Consider the following 21,074-nt stretch of genomic DNA (forward strand, 5'->3'; position numbering starts at 1 on the left):
TGGGATTCTCAGGCAAGAACACTGGAGTGGGTTGCCATTTCCTTCTCCTTAAGTTAGAGTAAAAAAAAATCTCTGAATCAAAGTTCCCTATGTCCTTTTTAGTAGAGAAACTTTTAGAAAGAAATGTAGCTAAGCATTTCAGTTAATTTAGTATCAAACACCAAGTGTATTGCTAAAGTATAGCAACCTGCACAATTCTAAGTCACTTCAGTCGTGTCTGACTCTGTTGTGACCCCATAGACGGCAGCCCACCAGGCTCCCCGGTCCCTGGGATTCTCCAGGCAAGAACACTGGAGTGGGTTGCCATTTCCTTCTCCAATGCATGAAAGTGAAAAGTGAAAGTGAAGTTGCTATGTCGTGTCCGACTCTTAGTGACCCCATGGACTGCGGCCCACCAGGCTCCTCGGTCCGAGGGATTCTCCAGGCAAGAATACTGGAGTGGGGTGCCATTGCCTTCTCTGAGCACAATTCTAGTGCCTGTCTTACTTGCACTGTTTTTAGCAGGATAAAAATCTTAAGAAGTGGTAATACAGATACATTTTTACATTTATAAGAACTTTATGCTTTTTCAAAGTTCATGTTAGACTTCCTAAGTAATTAAATAGCTTGATCAGAAAAATCTTCTATTTCCTTGAATTGCCTAGGTTAGAATTTCCCACGGTGTGCGTTTTCTTTTAATACTGTTTTCGAAGTTTTCTTTTAACTTTGGCTGCGCTGAGTCTTTGCTACTGCGCACGGGTTTTCTCTAGTTGCATTGAGCAGGGGCTGCTCTCTAGTTGTGGTGCGCAGGCTTCTCATCGTGGCGGCTTCTGTTGTCGTGGAGCATGGGCTTTGGGGCGCATGGGCTCTAGAGTGTGGTGTGCAGACCTAGTTGCTCCGTGGTATGTAGGATCTTCCCAGACCAGGGATCACACCCATGTCCTCTTCACTGGCAGGCGGATTCTTATCCATTGAGCCACCAGGGAAGTCCCAAGGTGTACTTTTATAAAACGAAAGGTAGTAATTGATAGTACATGGTAAACGGTTGCAAGGTGAGATAACTTTGGAAAATACTGTTCTAAGCATCAGTATTTCTGCAAGACTTCTTTGAGCCTGTACATTGTGAGCCTCTATGTATTTTAAAGAGGCAGTTATTTCCCTCACTTACTGGTTTTATATGGAACTCTTTATGGAACTCTCATCTCAGAACATAATTTCTCAGATTAGTGATTTTTGAAACATACTTCTGAAAAACACTAAGCTAACATCTGAGAAGAATATTGAATGAAGTGGGACTATCTCAAATTATATTGAGAAGTGAGGATTACAAGATAATAGACAATATTAGTCCAATGTTATAAAACAAGAAAGTGAAAGACAAAGCCATGAAAGACTGGAAGGAATAAAAACACCAAAAAAGTTAACAGGCTTTATTAATAAATCTATTCAAGTCAAAATATGTGTCCAAATATATGTGCTACCACAGTGTCCTTGAGTTGTTTATGGCTGATGAGTCTAGTGTTTGGCAAGCCTAATTCGGAAGAAATATTAAGATCTAGATGTGGTGTGTATACCTTGTTCAGTAACTCACTTAAGTCCAATTGGGCTTTTGTTTCTTAGTTTCTGCAATTTTAAAGATGGAAGATATGGTTTACTTCCTCTTGATACCAGGATTTTGTGAAGACTGGAGACATAATGCAATTAATTTTCTGCTAATGTATAACATGGGAGGTGCTGATGATGTGTCCCAGAACCTGATTTTTTTTTTGCCCTCCAGGCGCTGTCTCTCCTGTGAGCAAGTACGTAGAAAAGTCTCACAAGAAGGCACTTCAAAACTTGACCTGGCTTGACTTGCCTGGTAAATGATTAACATGTTTCAGGCACGGCTCAGCCTGTGACTCCTACAGTTGTCTCAGCTCACCGGAGTGAATTTCCTGCCCACGCTGTCTGATAGAAATCAGGGTTGCTCTGTCTCCAAGGACATCCTCATTCTTTTGGTTTCTCCTCATTGATCCCCTCCTTGAATGGCCACCTGGCTTCTTCCCACCTCCTTTGCTCTTCTTCCTCCGATGTCTCCCAGTTGTCAGTGTTCCCTGGGGCTCCCATCCCCAGCCCCTTCTCCTTACTCCATGAATCATTCTTCACACCTGTTACCTCACTCCTCAGCTTTGTAATCACTCACTTTCCCTTCTATTCTCTGGATGCACCAGGGTGCTTATCTAAGCAATTGACACAGTGTCACTCAATGTATGGGAAAGAAGAACACATCCAGTGAAAGTAAAATGTTTATTTCACTAATGTTTCAGGGGACTATATTAATAGAAGTAATTTCCTTTCTTGGGTCATGGGAACAATGAGAATTCACACAGTCTGTCTCTTAAATGTCCTCATCCCTGTCCATCTTTCTTTGTCTACCACCCACTGGTAACTTTCACTTAATGCTTCAGCACAAATTTCTACTTCATGAGCAGTTTTTTCTCTTATTTCTCTTAAGTTTCACCCCTTCACCCCTCATGTACCATTTATACTATTACTGATCACACTCAACTAGTATGTTTTACAGGCTCAAGGCTGTAAGACACAGAGGTTCCTATGTTTCCCTGTCCCCTCTCTCTCTCATTTTTATCCTTCTGCCCTTTACAAACTTGGACCCACACCCAGGCTATAGACAGTGTCTATCAGTAAGTGCCAGTCATTGGATTCAATAACATAACAATAATTTATCAAAATCCAGTTTAGAGAAATACTACCAAAAATTTTCAGTATATGTGGTTTAATTTTTTCAAAATTTCTAATTTTCTAAGATGGACTTTTATTCTTCTAGAAAGTTAATATATATGACATTCTTCTCAAGTACTAAATTATTAAGTTCCAGATGATTTCCTATTTATACCTCCTGCCACTGGTGGCTCAAACAGTAAAGAATCTGCCTACAATGCAGGATTGGGAAATTTCCCTGGAGAAGAAAATGGCAACCCACTCCAGTATTCTTGCCTGGAGAATTCCATGGACATAGGAGTCTGGCAGGCTACAGTCCGTGGGGTTGCAAAGAGTTGGACACGACTTAAGCAGCTAACACACACAATGGCCACTTCCCCAGCTTCATCTAGTGGTGTCCTCGTTAAAATGCTGCCATAGAGGACGCCTTAGCTGCGCACCTAGGGTGGTGAAGCAAAGATTGGATTCAGGGGACCTGGGATGGTGGTCTAAATTTTGGCAAAATCCATGCTGTGCTAGGAATAGGTTTTCTATAAATTTAGGATTTTATGTTACACAATAAGATGTATCATATTTCATTGTCTTCTTTTTTTTTCTAACCCCAGTAGAAATGCTGAAACCATTCTGTGGATTTTGTAAAATTCTAATTCATTCTCAGACAGACTTGTTTGGTTTTAGTCATATATATTGGAGACACAGTTAAACTGAAATAATTTTGAGTCTGTTCTGCTGTAGTTTGCTAGGGTTAATAATTTGCCTTAGACTGTTTCTGGATGTATTCTGAACTATCCTATTTTCTACAAGATATTGTTCTTAAATATTATATAGAGAATTTCATGCATAAATCAATTCTGTAGAGAAATCAGCCATTCAGATATTGTTCCTGTGACAACCTATTAAAAATGCTGCTGTTTAATTGCAACATTTGCTTTCCAACATACAGCACATCATAAAATGCTTCTCTTTTTTATTTTCCTAAATGTTATGTTGGAAGAATTACTTGATGCCATTTCTTTATATAGCTTATTATGAAATAAAAAGAAAGGGAAGGAAAATTATTATTGCAGGTGAAAATGTTTTTAGTCCTTTGGCACAGTGCTCTCAATTGAAGCACTGTATCATTTTTACTGTTGAGAGCATTGTGCATTACACATCTTAAAAGAAATTAATTTCACATTTCCCAAAGTAAATACACAGTATCTTACTTTATTCTTAGCTCTCAGCTTTGTCTAGCTCTCAGTAAACATCCAGAAAAGATTTGTTGAATGCTTGAAAGGAAGAAGAATCTGGACTCCAGCTTGCAAACTGAAATCATGATTTTTTTTTTAATCTTACTGTCCCATCAATGAGAATTTAACTTCATTGAATTACTATCCATTCTTGCCTTCCTTCCCTCCTTTCTGAGAGGAAGACCATGCTAAAGTTAATCTATTTACATGAGTCTTTGCTGTTAATCTATTTACATGATTCTTTGCTTTACATCTTTCCCATCTTCAAGAACAACAAAAGTGATGACCTGAAAAGCCACACACACACACACACACACACACCCTTTCTTTCTTTCTCCTGACCCAAGCTCACTCTCAGTTCACTCTTCACTTCAGTTAATCTGGTTTCTGAGGCTCCAATGTGGAAGCAGAACCCAGAGATTGTGGACTCAGCATTACCTCTCACCAGCTTTGTAATCACAGGCAGAACGTGCAACCTTTCTAACAGGATGCACTTCATAGATACTGAGAATTAAGGGAGATGACGCATTTAAAATGTACTTTTGCACGGCCTGACACATAGTAAATGTTCAATAAATGGTAGTTACTGTTCTTACTGATTGAACGTTACAAGTTCAGAGATGAGAAAGATTGATGTAGACTCAAGAATGATTTTGAATTCACCTAACTACTTACTCATTCTTCAGATTAGGAAATTAGAACCCAGAGAAGTGATGTTGTCAAAGTATCATGAAGGAGGTGATCTTTGAGTCAGATTTTAAAGGATGATAACATCTACTGAATGTTTACTCTGGGCCAGAGACCATATAAATGCTTGACATGGGTTGTTTTATTTCATCTTCAAAACATTCCTGTGAAGTAGCATTTCAGTAGCTAGAAGCAGATGGTCTGAAGCTGGACGGGGAGAACAGAGAGAAAGGAATAAAGAAAAATCTGGAGGCAGGAAAGACTTGGCTGATTTCTAAAGACGGTGATGAGACGGACCAGCCAGAGTGAAGAGCTTGTTGGTCTTAAGCGCTAAGGAGAAACAATGTTGGAGAGTGAGGCAAAATTATGAGGCCTCGGCAACCATGCCCCCCCACAAATGGCTCTAATGAGCAAGACGAATAAATGACTTGGGGAAGGGAGGACACAGGCGGAAGTGGGGTTTTAGCCACCTTGATTTGGGGGCATGCTTCCCAGGTAGCTCAGTGAGTAAAGAACCTGCCTACAGTGCAGAAGATGCAGGAGATATGGGTTCAGTTCCTGGGTCGGGAAGATCCACTGGAGGAGGGCACAGCAACCCACTCCAGTATTCTTGCCTGGAGAATCCCATGGACAGAGGAGCCTGGCAGGCTACAGTCCATAGGTTGCAAAGAGTTGGACATGACTGAAATGGCTGAGCACGCATGCATGCAGGGTACTGCGAATCCCTGAAGGGCAGTCAGTACTGTATCTACACAGTAAGCTGTGTACTGTATCTACACAGCCCCAGGGACCCACAGCCTCCACCAGCCACTGCTGATCCCCACCAGGCAATGGTAGGAGAGCACAGCGCAGATTCCTATGAAGTAGAAGCTTCACCAAGGCTTATTGAAGGAATGAGTGACTGAAGGAGGACTTGGACTGGTGGTTGTTTCTAGGTGGGAAGTGATGAGAGCTGAGATAATGGTGAAAACAATGGGAATGGAAATAAGGATGCAAATCCTAGATGCAGTTTCAAAGAAATACTAAGACTTGGGCTCATATTGGGTGTAAACTAATAAAAGGAGCTGTATTTCAGGTTTATTGTATACAGCAAAGTACAGCGTCAGAGCTATAGCATTTGACACATTCTCGATTGTTGTTTAAGCAGATATCCTGTTTTTTTTTTTTTAATATTCTTTCATTTATTTACTTGGCTGCTCTGGGTCTTAGTTACGGTGCACAGGCTCTTTAGTTGCAACATGTGGGATCTAGTTCCCCAACCAGGGATGAAACGCAGGGCCCCTGCTTTGGGAGCATGGAGACTTAGCCACTGGACCACCAGGGAAGTCCCAGACGTTCTATATTTGAAACCAATCGAAATTAATCAAGTTTCAAGGTGATGATAGTATGTGATTATTATTGCCATTAAAATACGTCTCTGTCCTTTCTACTCCTACTCCTTCTGCCCAGGTTCTTGACAGTTTTATCTTACACCTGGGCTGTTGTCATCTCCTACTGAACCCTGGCCAGGGCAACCTTCCCATCTTCACACATGCCTGCTGGTTGCCTCCTCCCCATTTTCTGTCCCATAGAGTTGCCCTCTTCTATGAAGACCTTTTCTTCTACCATTTCGTTCCCATTACCAGTTGGAATAGTAGTCACCCTTCAGAACCAAATAATGTGCTGTTTGCCCCATAATGTCTGATCAACACACCTAGACTGCTTTCCTTCTGAACTCCCAGGGCACTACATGTCACAATCAGCCTGGTCCTGGTCGTTTTGTTAAGTGGACATCCCTTTATCAGTACTGTATTTATAGCCTCTGCGATGATGGTACTGTGTGTTGCCTAGTTATGTAATAAATATTTGTGGCATCAATCCAAAACTGTATTAAATACTGCAAATTCCTTCCCAACCCAAAGTTTCCCTGTGGGTAAAGGTTCATATATACAGCTTCATGTTAGTAGTATGTATCTTTTGCAAGATGGAGAATTTCGTATCACTGTTGTTGGGGATACTTGAAGGGGAAAATAGAAAGTTTTGGCTGGGAGTAGAAAAAGTGAAAGGCAGGGCAGGATTAGTCATTCTTACAGGTGACTTTTTGGTTGGATAAAGGATGCTGAGGAAAATTAAACTGTAGCCTTTACTGCCACACTCCCTGCCCCATAGGAGGGAGGGTAGTGAACTGAATCTAAGAGGTTTGGGACTGCAATCTGTGGGTCTTTGGGAACCAAGTAAGATCTGCAAGTCAGAAATCCAGGGCATTGAGCTGAATGGGGATCAGTGGCAGAAAGAAAATGTCTCCTGGCAGGCAGACCACCTGCAAAAGGCAAGCTTAATTTGCAAGGATCTCTCTGAACCCTCCATGAAGTGTGAGTCTAGAATTTCTATTGAACAAGGAACTTAGTTGTATAGTGCCCATTATTGTTTGTGTTGTTGTTTAGTTGCTAAGTTGTGTCCAACTCTTTGTGACCCTATATGCCCGTCAGGCTCCTCTGTTCACAAATTTCCCAGGCAAGAATACTGGAGTGAGTTGCGGGATCTATTGTAGGATATAGAAAATGTTATCTATGGGCTTATTGTAGGATATAGAAAATGTTATCTATGGGCTGTTATTATTTCTAATATCTATCTATCTATTTGGCTCTACTGGGCCATAGTTGTGGTACACGGGATCTTTAGTTGCAGCCTGCAAACTCTTAGTAGCAGCATTCAGGATCTAGTTCCCTGGTCAGGGATCGAACCCCGGCCCCCTGCATTGGGAGCATGGAGTCTTAGCCTCTGGACCACCAGGGAGTCCCTATAGACTGTTGTTTTATTCATTTTCTTAGTGCTTCAGTCATGACAAGACTATTTTAGTTCTAGGTTCCTAAATCAACTGAATTCTGCAAGGATTTTCAGAAATACAGTATGTAGCCTGGAGAGACCTACCATACAAATAAATATTCAGCCAGTATTTTCAGAATTGTTAAACGTGGCTAAGTAGCTGTCATGGTCCATGGTGTGGTGAGGATCCCAGAGTGTGACACACCCTCCCAGGGCTCTGGGTCTTCCCATGAACTGCTCTCCTGGTCCAAGATACCTTTCTTCTCTTCTTTTTTGCAACCCTTGACCCATACTTAACCTACCTAGTTTTTACCTTGATATTACCTCCTCCAAAAATCCTTCCCGAATGTTTTCATTAGAGCCGCTCCCCATGGATTGGGTGCCACTGCTGCCTGGTCCCAAACAGCCTGAGCTTTCATCCTCACACTTACTTCAGGTGTGGCACTTCCATCTATGAGTCCTGCTCCAACCACGTAAGCTCCTCTGGGAGTCCTGTGGGTGCTGAGTAATTGTCCTTTGTTTTTGTTGTTTAGTCACGAAGTCTTGTCCAGTTTTTTTGAGACCCCAGTGGACTGTAGCCTGCCAGGCTCCTCTGTCCATGGGCTTTCTGAGGCAAGAATACTGGAATGGGTTGACATTTCCTTCTTAGGGGGATCTTCCCCACCCAGGGATCCAACCCAAGTCCCGTACATTGGCACTCCGGTTCTTTACCACTGAGCCATCAGGGACGCCCCACTGAATAATAAGCAGGTACTCAGAGGACCCCTGAGGTCTCAAATGTTTGAGTCAGTAAATGCATCCTCTTAGTACAGGACTTGTAGGTGAATGTCTGCTACACAGAAGTGAGCTGTCAGTACTTGAGTTTGATGATAATTTTGGAGAACTGCAACCCCGTTTTCTCCTTTCCTTCTCCCCACCCCATCCAGGTGGTAGCTAAACCAGACTGAAAGATAGCACCTTGCTTCTGTGCCTTAAGCTAATAACAGTTCCCATCCAACCCAGTATTTAAGAAGTGATTATTTTTATTATGTGTCCCCTGGGGGAGAAAAGCGGAGGTACAGAGCATTTTTGGATCTCGGTGAATATTTGAAATTTTGCTGCCAAACCTATTAAACCCACCGCAACAGTCTTTCGGGTTTTTAAAATATTCTGCTGGAGAGGGCTCTCTGGATACTCATTTTCGTGTGTAATATAAACCACATGGTAGTCATCACATCCATCTAAATACTCTTCTAATAGTTTTTCTAAAATTTTTTTTGGGGGGGGTTGGCAGGAGTGCTGTAAGTCTTCAATAATTGTAAAAAGTTTTTCAGAGGACAAGTGTCAACCTATGGTTAAATAAGGTAAAGGTAAAAATAAGTGTCAACCCATGGTTACGTTGAAGCAACATTTTCTCCCAGTGCAGAAAAATCATCCAGCTCTCAAAATGTGAACTAGGTCTTGCTTTTATGTTTTTTCCCTAAGGGTTACGGTGCCCGATAATTATTATTCCCTTTGCTTCGATGACAATAAACTTGACTGTTGGTCGATAAAAATGCACGGTGAAAAAATAAAACCACCAAAACCCTAGTTGGCGCAAACGTAGGACGCCTCCTGTTTACACTGAGCGCAATGATGGGAACTGACCCAGGATCCAAGCGGAGACGATCAAATACCGTCCAGAGTTTCCTTACACGTAAAGATAATGGCCGGTTAAAAAGTTCACTCAAAGTAGCATTCCGGCCCGAATGGCGTCTGTAGTTTCGTTATAAAACTTGAGACGCCGCGCCGGCAGGGGCTGGGGGCGCTCCCTCCCTCACCCAGGGCCCGGCCGCCAGCGCTGACAGGTGCCGGGGCCGCCGCCGCGCCGAGAGTCGGCGCGCGGTGGGGGCTGTAGCTTCGCTGCACCCTCGCCTGTCAGCCAACGGCGCCGGCGGGAGCGAGCGCGGGACGGCGGGCGCGCAGGGCGGGAGGCCGGCCGTGGTCCCCGGCGTCCGAGTGCCCCGCGCGCCGCCCAGACCCGGCCGGTCCGCCCGCGACCGCGGGGGCGGGGGCCGAGCTGCCGGGCGCGGGGGAGCGGGGCCGGGCGCCGGGGGTTGGCGGGACGCGCGCTCCGTGCCGGCGCCCGGCCTCGAGCCCGCGGCGCCCCCCCCCCCCCGCGTGCCCGCGCCGCTGCGCGATGCAGTGTGGGGAATGGCTGGGGTTGGCTGAAGAGCGCACAGTGGAGTTTTAATGTCCGCCATGTTGGCCATGGCGTATTGAGGAGAGCGAGCGAGAGAGGAGCGGAGCGTCTCGGCCTCCCACCTCCAGGCGGCTCTGAGTGCCCGGACGGCGGGCTCCGCGCTCCGCCCCTCCAGTCCCCGGCAGCGGTGGGCGAGTGGGGACCGAACCCCCGGTTCTCCATGATCCCGCTGGCCGGGGCCGTTTCCCCAGAGCGGAGAGGTATCTGCTGCGCCTGAGATGAGTAAACTGTCGTTTCGGGCGCGGGCGCTAGACGCCTCGAAGCCGCTGCCGGTTTTCCGCTGTGAGGATCTGCCCGACCTGCACGAATACGCCTCGATAAACCGGGCCGTGCCGCAGATGCCCACCGGAATGGAGAAGGAAGAGGAGTCGGTACGTGTTAACTCCCCTGTCCGACCCGCCGCCGGGCCCCGCTCCCTCCGCTGCCTGCGGCGGCGGCGGAGCGCAGACCCACACAAAATGGCCGCCATCTTCTCTCCGCCGCCGACTCCCGTCGCCGGCCGGGCCTTTACCCTGGGGCCCCCGGCCTCGCCCCCCGGCCGCCGCGGCCCGGCGAGGCCTCCTGTCGGGGCACCCGCCGACCCTGGCCCCTCGGACCCGGGGCCCGCGGAGTTCGGGCGCCCGAAAGGCACAAAGGGGTCACGTGACGAGGCTGCCGGCAGCCATTTTGTGGTCGGAGCGCTTGGGCTGGGCCTTGTGCATCCGGAGAGGGAGCGGGCGGGCGGCGAGGGGTGCGGCGGCCGGGCCGCGGAGGCCCTGCCTGCAGGCCTCTCGGCGGGCCGCTGGGTGGCGCTCTGGGGCCGGCTCGGCCTTCGCGCGCCGCCGGCGCCGGGAGCGCAGGTTCCGGGCGCTCGGGTGGCCGTGCTCTCTCGGCGGCCCGCAGGCTGGCAGGGCTGCGCGGCCCACGTGGACCCGCCGAGAGGCCGGGCGGGGGCGGCAGGCGTCCTGCAGCGGAAGGTCCGGGCCGGCGAGCCAGCCCAGAGCCGACCTGCGTCCTTCGTCCTCTTTCTGGGACTTTTGCATCCATTCCTCCGAGTCCTACTTAATCAGAGGGTTGTCAACTCCTGCTCCTCTTGACTTTTTCTTTGATCCTTGAGAACATGTTGCAGATTTTGAAGGGAACTCCGTGGCTCTTCTAAAGCCTGTGTAACTTTATTATTTTTTTTCCTAATAAAACTCTAAGTTCGCCTGATTGCTGGTTTCTCAACCTACGGGAGACAAGACCCAGTCTAAGTAGATGTTAACAGATCTCCGTTTAGAAAAAGGGTTCTTTCTTATCCATCACCGAACTCAAGTGGAGTGAAACCTTACCCGGGAGATGTTTTCCATGGGTGGGCTTCAGTGTTTAAATGTTGACAGCTCACAGACACTGTGTCGTAGTGTGGCTGTCCTTGGTCGTGGAAGTTGGGCTCAGACACAAGACTTCGTCTGTTTCCCCCAGATCCTTGTCGGTGTCATTCGATGCCTTCTAAGGAATTGCATACCTTGGTTTTCAGGTACAGCCACTTAAACAGGGGGCAGTGTGTTGACAGTTCAAGAAGTCGAGGAGTCGCTGGATTGGTACTACAATTTTGTGGTGGAAAACTATACTGTAATACCTCTATTTGGTGCTGTACGGAATTTTTTTAATGTAGAAATTTTGCTCTGTACTGTTGATTTTGAAAATAAAGCTGTTGAAACTGTTTGGGTTGTTCAACCTTTTAAAGTCAAAGAGTTGTGACAGTTGACTCTTCCTTCGGAGAGTAGTGTCCTTAGCGTGTGTAGTAGTTGAGATTGTCAAGACCTGACTCGGAGCACGTTACCTGTGAGACAGAATCTTCTAATTTCTTTTACTTGTTACCAACTTTGAGAGTAGAATGGTGCCGTTTGTTTATTTTTAAATAAGTGATTTGTTTTTAAAAATTAAAGTACTTGTGACTGCAGAATCTTGTCTTTTGGTTTTATTTTTGTTTCTTAAGTTTTACAAATAATGCTTTCAAGATGGGGGTGTCAGTGTTAAGACTGACCTGGAAATTAAGTTGTGGCTATTGTTTTGCCCCCAAGGAACTGCAGAGCTTTGATTAAAAACAGCACTACACAGTACACTTTAGAAACATACTGGTCTGGCTTCTTTGAACACTTTGGACTGTCTCAAGAGCCACAGCCTGAAATCAGAGCTGAGCCCAGCTGAAGTACCAAGGCTTATTAAATTTTTACAGATAATTTTCATTCACTGAAAGAATTTTGACGTTTATTATTTTCTAACATGTAGAGTCCATATTTTTTAGGGGTTTTTTTTCCCCCTCAGACTACCTTCTCCTATCATCCGTTTACAATTTGTTTCACTTCACATCCAACCAAAACTATGACCAGTGAAACGGAGACCTCAGGAATAAATACTGAATAGAAGAATGTAAACAGTCCCAGGTGGAACAGCTGCTCTCCAGTCCTGCGGTTCATACCGGCCAGAGGAGGCTGTATAGCTCAAATCACAGTATTAAAAGTAGAATGTTGATATTGAAAACGTATACTACGCACAAATAAAGGTAACTGAATATTGAGTTAGCCTTGGAAAAACAGTCCTTTTGATAATTCGCTAAAGAAGGATATGCTTCTTATAAAGACAAAAGATTAAAACAAACGTCTGCCTGTGATTGACATGTTAGTTAGGGTCAGGAGTTGATCATGAAAGATGGGACAGAATTAGATGAGAATAGTTTTGTGTGTGTGTCACCTTATGAAAATTGTCGTGTGGACCATACGTGGTAATTGTGAACGTATTTTGTTTCTGTGGTAAATGTGACAGAAATGCTAGGTCTAAACACAGAAAATAACACATATTTTCATTTAATTTTTATATTATAAGCTGAATGCACTGCCTTAAGGCATATCTCTTAGTTTTTAAAAAACAACTTTTAAGTAGAAGGTCCCCTCCAAACATGAATTTTACTCAACGTTAGAACTTAGTTGTTTAGTCCTTTTTTTTTTTTGATGAAGATTGAGAAATAATTATGGGGTTGCACAGGGTTAGACACGACTGAAGCGACTTAGCAGCAGCAGCAGTGAATTAATGGACTTGACTGAATCATAGATGCTGGAGATTTATTGTCTGAATTGGTATAATGTGATACCTTGTAACTTGTTACATCAAAAAATTAACAGTTGGTAAGGGCTTTGGTTTAATGAATAACAATTTTCAAACCATAGGAAATCAATAGACTGTCAGCTCTAAATATGAAATAAGTCTCTTTGGGGTTAAAAGGGACAGAATTTAAATAGCAGGGCCAGAGGTTGCACGACTGTAATTTTTTAACATTTTAAGTTTATCATCTTCCAAGTAAGAAATGTTGTATACTACTTAGTGTTATGGCTTTACCTTTAAACGAAAGGATAGTTTTTCCAAGGTATCAGTACTATCGAATGTTTTTATTAAAAAGTTGACCTTTTTTGGTTCAAATTGGAGCTTTCCATTGTTAAAATTCTCCTTTATGGATACTTCTCATTTCACAAAGGACATTCTGAAAAAGGTTTTAAAGTGATGCTCAGCACAGTGGAACTGCTTGGTTCCTCTAGTAGGTTTTTTTTTTCCCCCACTGGGATGCCAGATTCTGTGACTCTTACTGTAAGGGTGGAGGCTTAAACTCTTCTGTCACCAAGACTGGTTCTGGTAAGATGTGTGATGTAATTAAGATGTTAATAGTGATCTAGCCTTGTTATTGTCCTACACAGCCACCTTTGGGACTGTTAGAAGTAGGATCCAGCCATCACAGGCCAACACTTAGATTTAGTAGGGTTCTCACCAGACAAAATAGTCTCAGACACTTGTCTTTCTTTAAACTGTTCTTACTGGCCCAGTATACAATGTTATTAAAATCAAGTTTATGAAGTAGCCAGGTAGGTATTTTTTGTTTTTAATTAGGCGTTAAATTGGGCGTAGGTACATATCTTTCTTAAGAGGAAAAGTAGTCAAGCACTACATTTTCAAAACTTTATTTAAAAATCTATAGTTTTTCTGTTTTATAAAAACAAATCACTGCGATAAGTTTAAAAGTTCGATTTCTCATTTTTTAAAAGAAACTAAGAATCCTATTTTCCTTTAAAATTTTGAAAACCAAAATTTCTTAGTCCTGAATCTAGATTCCTTTATTCTGTGCACTGCATTGTAAGTGAAAAGAAATATTTGAAATCTCAATTGCACTAGAAGCAAAGCTTAATTTTTACAGCTAGTTTGAATTAGAAAGGAATTGGGAATATTTGGGGTTTTTCCATTAAGTAGCAAATAATCAGTTAAAATCAAAGGTAACTGAGAAGCAGTAATAAAGTCTAGTTTCAACTTTCTGTCCTGCCCAAGATATTTTTGAATCAGCAACGTAGGAGGATTGAGGACTCCTACCTTCAAAAGGAGCCTCTTGAAAACTGTCAGGCCTGGTGCCTAAAGTCTTAATATTAGCTCTTGTTTCAGTGTGTGGTTTGATATTTAGGATTTTGGATTAGTATCATTTGTAATCAGACTTCATTTTCTCACAAAACAAGACTGAAAACTAATGGGCTTGCGCATCTAATGCTGTTTGGTGGGTGCTTGTGACCTGTAATGAAGTTTGTACAGAACTATTACCCTTTCTGTTAATCAGCAGCACTTAAAGTACCAGCTAACCAAAGGAGAGCTTAAATCTTTTAAATAAGGAATAATAATCAGGTTCATAAATTTGTGGCCAAGATTAGATATTAAACTAGCCATTCCTAATATTTTATCTAAAACAGATTAGGTTTTACTACATCATAGTCTGTAGTAGTAGTAATGGTAAAGTATTAGAGGATGTGTATGTATGTAATGGCAAGAGTTCTATTTGATATATATGAAGGTGTGGATTCTTGACTTTGTGATTCAGTTTTTCTGAAAAGGGTATTCGTTATCAGTAGTTGGTTAAAACATAATTTTAAAGCAGAGGATAATGTTTTATGTCATGGAATGATAGTGTGGTTTGTGATTCTGTTTCTTAAAAGAAGACAACCCACAAGGAAATGAGAATTTTGTATTGTAACTTGGGAATGAAATGAATTCTGAGTCTCTAAGTGCAGAAGCAGTATTGAAAGGATGAAATATGCAGGCTGAACTAGATTGTGTCTTTTAAAGTAAGCTTTTGAACCCTTAAGGTGTGACTTAAATTAATATATTGCAACAACTGGATAAGTCAATTTGGGGGGACAGCACCAGGAAAACAAAGTGATTCAGATGCTTTAGACAACTTATTTGAACTACTTTCAGTGAATTACTTGGAGTTACCTTGATCAAGTTTATTAAGGACTCTGACTATAGGTAATGATTTTGAGAAATTGCAGCATTTTAAACAGCAGATACCCAATTTTGCACCTTTAAATATGTGAACTGTATTTCATCCACCAGCCTCACTGTAGGTATATGAAAACCAAAAATAAAATTCATAGTTAATAAATCTACTGTGACCCATAATCTGTTTTCTCTTTAATTAATAGAGATATAATCATTTCTTTAAAAGATAAAGCCCTTCATTTATGTGTTGTTATAGAGATTATCTTTAAACAGTTGATTCAACTTTGAATATTCCTGGTGAGAGTTTGGGAATTTTGCAACAGATTATTAAAGCAAATCATTTTGGTTGAATTTCCTTCAGTATAGCAAGTACTAGCTGAAGAAATATGACTCAGCCTTAAGAATAAGTCCAGGGGAAAGATAAGCTGAGGTTGAAAATGTTCTGTGGACGATTTAATATAGGTTCAGATCTTTTTCTATACTGGGATGAATTGATTATCAGAGAATCACAAGTACCAGTTGTACATCCTCTGAGAAGGATGCACTTTGACATTTGTGGCCTTTGACAAGTTGCTTAATCTTCCAGGATAAATTTCCGTCTCTTCATGCGCCAACCTCTCCTGACCTACTTCCTGAGGGAGGTGGCTCTCAGGAGAGTCGGATGGTGTATGTGAGGATGCTATAAACACACGCTGCATTGCTACCAAATATTGACTGAGTACTCAGTGTGGCCTTGCTTTCCGTTGCTGTTCAGAACTACTTACATTTGTACAGTCTTTGTTTTTAGAACTGTCTAGTGTATAAGTGTCGCCTGTCCCTAGAGAATTGTATGATATAGAAAGCTGTGTCTTTAAGTTTAGGTAATTATTAATTGGAGAAAGCATCAGACTGGGAGTTATTAGCCCTAAGGCCTCATCCCACTTCCCGCTGTGTGCACATGTGTGTGTATATGTACTCGAGTTTGTATGCTCTCGTGCACCTGGGTTTTCTTAACTGCAAGATGAAGTAGGGCTCTGATAGTTTCCTGTGATAATGGGTATATTACACTATCCCTGCACTAGATCCGTTTCCATATGCATTTTATAGTAATCATTAATTTTTGAAATTAGTTGATGGCTTCATTTGCACACATAAACAGTTTACACAGAAGTAAAAGTAGTCTGCATACATGGGTAATTAGTTCCAGTTTAGTTTAGAAAGCTTGTGTTTTAAAGGACCTAATATAAGTGAGTGCAGAACACTTACTGTTACGAGAATTTGAAATTAGAGGCAGAATTTTGTATTGATGGTTTCAAATTCATGCTTTTACTGTAAAAGTAATTACTATAGAGTAATAGAGTCTGAAAGGGAAAGAAAATATAAATATGGCTTTTTTGAAGTATACAAAGACTTAAGAAAATATAGATAAATCCATTTTCATTTACTTTTCAGAGTGCAAATATTTATTGTGCGCTTACAGTGAGCCCAGGACTGTGACAGGTCCTGTGGATCCAACAGTGAACAAACAGTTCTCTTTCTCATGGATCTTGTGTTCTAGCGTGCAGGCTCTTTGAGGGTGGAACTTTGTGTCTGCTTTATTCATGGATGTATTTTCAGCACCTGAAATCGTGCCTGGCGCATAGTAAGTGTCTAGTCTTCGTTTAATTGAATGACTGAATTCTAATAGGAAGACATAGACAAAAAGCAAATGAGTAAAAGTGGCAGTGGATCAAGACAGTACAGAGTTTCTGATGGAAGGAGAATTCTGTGCTTGAGAGGGTCAAAGAATGGGCCCTGAAACTTCACGAGGGAGGAGCCAGCCCTCTGAAGATCTGAAGGAGAACATTCCAGACAGACCTGAGGCGCAGGGCACACACGGCCAGTTCAGTGAGGGCAATGTGGAGAGGGTCGAGGAGTGTGAGCCAAGGGCCCAGAGGCAGTCGGGCCCATTTCTGGTGAGTTATTACAGGCGACTATACTTCCCTGGTGGCTCAGACGGTAAAGCGTCTGCCTACAAGGCAGGAGACCTGGGTTCAATCCCTGGGTGAGGAAGATCCTCTGGAGAAGGAAATGGCAACCCACTCCAGTACTCTTGCTTGGAAAATCCCATGGACAGAGGAACCCGTGCTGCAGTCCATGGGTCACAAAGAGTCAGACACGACTGTGTGACTTCACTTCACTTCACACGGAGTTTGGATTGTTTTGAAATGAAGTAATAAGCCTCTAGAGAGTTTCAGACAAGGGAGGACATGATCTGAATTCTGTTTTTCAAGGTTATTGTCACTTCCGTGTGCAGAATGAGTCGTTCTGGACAAGAGTGGCTCTGACCTAGGTGGTGGTAGGGAAGAAGAGACATGGATGGACTAGAGGCACATTTTGAAGGTAGAACCAGCAGAGCTTGGCTGACAGATGAGAATATACTATATGGAGAAAGAGAATCAAGGATTCAGTTCAGTTCAGTCACTCAGTCGTGTCCGACTCTTTGCAGCCCCATGGACTGCAGCACGCCAGGCCTCCCTGTCCATCGCCAACTCCCGGAGTTTACTCAGACTCCTGTCCATTGAGTCTATGATGCCATCCAACCATCTCATTCTCTGTCGTAATCCCTGATTTTTACCTTAAGCAGCTGGGTGGATGGGTGATTAGGTGGCTTACTGAGGGAGGGAAAAATGCAAGAGGGAGGGTATGTGAAGGATGGAGTTACTCAGTTTGCAGTGCCTCTTATTCATATTTAGTTGCCTGTGCAAGAATGTAACACTGTAGAGCAGTCTGCACTGCAGGTACAATTCAGATATCATGGGCTGTACTATCAATCTGAAAGCCTTTGGGATGTGGGTGTTTCTTAAAACTGCGTTGAGGCTCAGAGGAGAAGCTCTTAGAGAATTAGGAAGAAAGTGAGTCTAAAGCTGTGTCAAGAAGGCAGGACATTTGTCAACTATGGCCACTGAGAAGATGAGTGAGGGGAAAGTGACCATTTAACCTGATACATGCCATTGGCCTATCTTGATAGTGTGGTCAGAAGGAAATCGTGATTGGGACAGAAGAAATACTGTAAGATAAAGGGTCAGTGCAAGTTTGGATGACTCCTTGGAATAGTTCTGCTATGAGAGTAGCTGAAAAAGTGGCTGGGGAGGGGATGGGGAAATCAACAAATGATTTTTTAAAAAATGAGTTCCAAAGTTCCAGTGGACAGAAACCAGGGAAGCAAAGCTGAGTCCTCCATTGCACCGGCCACTCCCTCAAGAGTTCCCAGGCCACAGGAGAAGGTCTACAGAGAGGTCCCTGGGCTCTCTAGCTGAAAGGTGATCTGAGCCTGTCTGCGGGGAAGCAGCTGGAAGGGAGGAGGGATGTTCCTGGGACCCCATGTGGGGCAGGGAGTTGGTTCCTCACTGACCAGAGTGGAAAAGATCTAATGCAGAGGGTGTCTGATACAAGTTCCCAGAGGGCTGTTCCCTTAGTAGCAGGGCCAAGTGAGCTCTTGACTAAACTGTTCTGCACTCACCCTAATAAAGACCAAACACTATCCTCAAAAAGAGTCAACTAATTTCAGATAACTGTGTCCCAGAAGAAAGCCCCACAGTGCTTAAAGGAATACTAGAAGATCCTACAGCATAAAATAAATGTTTGATGTCCATTGAAAAGAAAACCACCAGATATGCAAAGAAGCTGGAAAAGCTAATAACTAAGGAGGAGTTAGTCAACAAAAAGAGATATAGAAGTAACCCAGATAATAGAATTAGTGAACAAAAATGTTTTAACAGCTATTATAAATAAGTTATTAGAACTAATACAATAGTTGGACTGATGTCTTTAAAAAGAATAAGATAATCCTATTTCCTCTTCTGCTCAAGGGCTTTGTTCATAAAAACTGTTTACTGTCTTTCCCTAGATTAATTTCTTGGAGGGATTGGTCACTGATTAGAGCAGAAGTACTTTTTCCTTTTTAGAAGTAAGAAAGGATGTGGTACACCGGTTTGAGCATTGGCAGTGGAGGATGGGGGTGTTTTTCCTATGATTCTTTTTTCTTTATGATGTATGAGGTGAGCTCATCACCTCAGAGTGAGGGAGCCTGTGAGACAAAGGTGAGTGTGAGATGCTCACTTACTAGAGAAATGTAACAAGACTGATGAATCAGCTGGGGGCTCAGTATTTGTGATCATTTAAATTGAGATCCGTCCACTCACTTGGGCATATAGTTCAGATATTCAACTCGAGTTCAAGACTAAAGTAGGTATATAATAAGGTTCCTCTACAGTTGAGGTTTGCCCCACAAGCACAAAGGAGGGGAAAGAGGGGTGAGGAGGTTACCCGTGTGTGTGAGATAGGTAGCACGATAGACCTGGGCTCTGAACTGGGGATGAGGGAAGAAGACCTCCGGGAGCTGGTGCAGGCTGGGGAAGTGCAGGATGCCCTGGAACAGCGTTGTTGGGAGGAGGCATTCTGGAATGAGTGAGACTTAAGTCAGGATGGTGGCAGTTAGAGTAAGATGCTTGAACTTAGATTTCACAGGTGTCACAGTTACTGGTTAAGGCAGGTCTGGAGGTAACAGCCACAGGAGGGGGGACTGAGAGGGCATAGAGGAAAAGTAAGTCACTGAGGGTGAGAGGGTCATGATAGGTGTATCACCCATCCCTAAGGATGATGCCCCCGAGGTGGGGGTGGTTGAGAAGACGACCCTGAGCTCTGTGACAGCACAGGGTGGATGCGGCTATTCCGGGAAGAAGGAGTGATGATGTGAACATCTGAGGGGTTACGGTTTCTGGAAGGACAGCGGAGAGGCAATGGGAGGCAAGGAGGACCTTTACCCATCTATGCATGTGTGGGACATAGGGAGATAAGCAGCTTCTGCTTGGAAGGGCTTCAGCCTAAAAATAGGGCGAGAAGAAGGGGGAAAGTTGAAAGAACTTGAGACTGTAAAGTGTTTACCTACCAATAAATCTTAATTCTAGAGAACAGATTCGAAGTTTGGGAGTGTGGGGAAGATTGGGTTAGATGAGGGGACATTAGCTGAAAATGGTGGTAAAAGCTAGAGTGATGCTGCTGAGTCTTGAACTCGGTTGGTAATGGATGTGAACAATGATGGGCTTTATCCAGCCAACATCAGATGCACAAAATACCTTCCTGCAGGGACTTCCCTGCTGGTCCAGTGGCTGAGACTGCACTCCCAAGGCAGGGGGCCCAGGTTCCAGCCCCAGTCAGGGAACTATGAATAGATCCTGCGTGCCACAACAGTCTCACGTGCTGCAACTAAGACCCAGTGCAGTCAAATAAATATTGTTTTGAAAATGCCCTTCTGCAACTAGAGATGGGGTTAGAGCCCAAGGAGGGGTTGGCCCTCTGGGTAGACGCCGGTGCTGGATGAGCTTCGAGGCCTGTCACTCTTGCTGCATGGTTGTGTAAAAATAGCTGAAAAACAGTTCTTCTGTTCAGCACGCTTGTTTCAGGACCCGGGAGATGGGCCTTAACTGTTGTTACTGAACGTCTGAGAACTCTCCCTCCTCTGCAGTGCTTCTCAACATTGCCATTTGCTCACCCTCAGAACATTCTGGAAAGTCATGGGGATGCTTGTGGTTCATTTTTAAAAATGTTTAGACATTTTACTTTTTACCAGTTTTTTATTGAAGCATCATTGATGTACAGTGTTGTGTTCATTTCTGCTGTACAGCAAAGTGACTCGGTTTTGTGTATATACACACACATTCTTTTTTTATATATTCTTTTCCATCATGGTTTTTCATAGGATACTGCATGTAGTTGTCTTTACTCCACAGATTTTCAGTTATTGAGGCTTCTTTACGTACATCCATGCATTTGAATCTAAGAAAATCTTTTAAAAGATTAGGATATCTTTTAATTCTGAAGGGTTTGTAATTGCTCTTTAACTGGTCTCCCTACTCTAGTTTTCAAATTGACACCCCCTGAAAGTTGTCAAGGTGGTGTTTTTAAATGTGAGTCTGGTTGTCATTTCACTGTCCAAAATTCTTATATTGCTCCTTTTTCTGATAGAATAAGATGCAGAAACCTTTTAGTGGAGTTCCCTGGGCCCTGCGTGTTCTGACCACTCTCTACATTTCCAGTCTTCTTTCCCTTCCTTCAGCCCTGGAGTAGTTACTGCTGCATAACAGATTACTTCCAAACTGTTTCACAGTGTCTGAGGACTGGGAATCTTAGGAGCAGCTCATGTAGGT

The 21,074-nt window shown here is 43.5% G+C and overlaps 1 protein-coding gene across 6 annotated transcripts in view; it reads left to right on the plus strand.

Annotated features, from left to right (window-relative positions):
• EPC1 (enhancer of polycomb homolog 1) overlaps positions 1 to 21,074 on the plus strand; it is a 97,818-nt gene that overhangs the window by 20,732 nt on the left and 56,012 nt on the right. For 4 of the 6 annotated variants that reach the window (XM_005214214.5, NM_001192810.2, XM_059892687.1 and 1 more), the window contains exon 1: positions 9,616 to 10,010. The exons of the other annotated variants lie outside the window; for them this stretch is intronic. In XM_005214214.5, the coding sequence (XP_005214271.2) occupies positions 9,858 to 10,010 (153 nt within the window). In that variant the 5' untranslated portion in view covers positions 9,616 to 9,857. Of the gene's footprint in view, positions 1 to 9,615; positions 10,011 to 21,074 lie in introns of those variants that run through there. 6 annotated transcript variants of the gene reach the window in all.

Source organism: Bos taurus, chromosome 13 (assembly GCF_002263795.3).
Source record: "Bos taurus isolate L1 Dominette 01449 registration number 42190680 breed Hereford chromosome 13, ARS-UCD2.0, whole genome shotgun sequence".
NCBI classification, from domain to species: Eukaryota; Metazoa; Chordata; class Mammalia; order Artiodactyla; family Bovidae; genus Bos; species Bos taurus.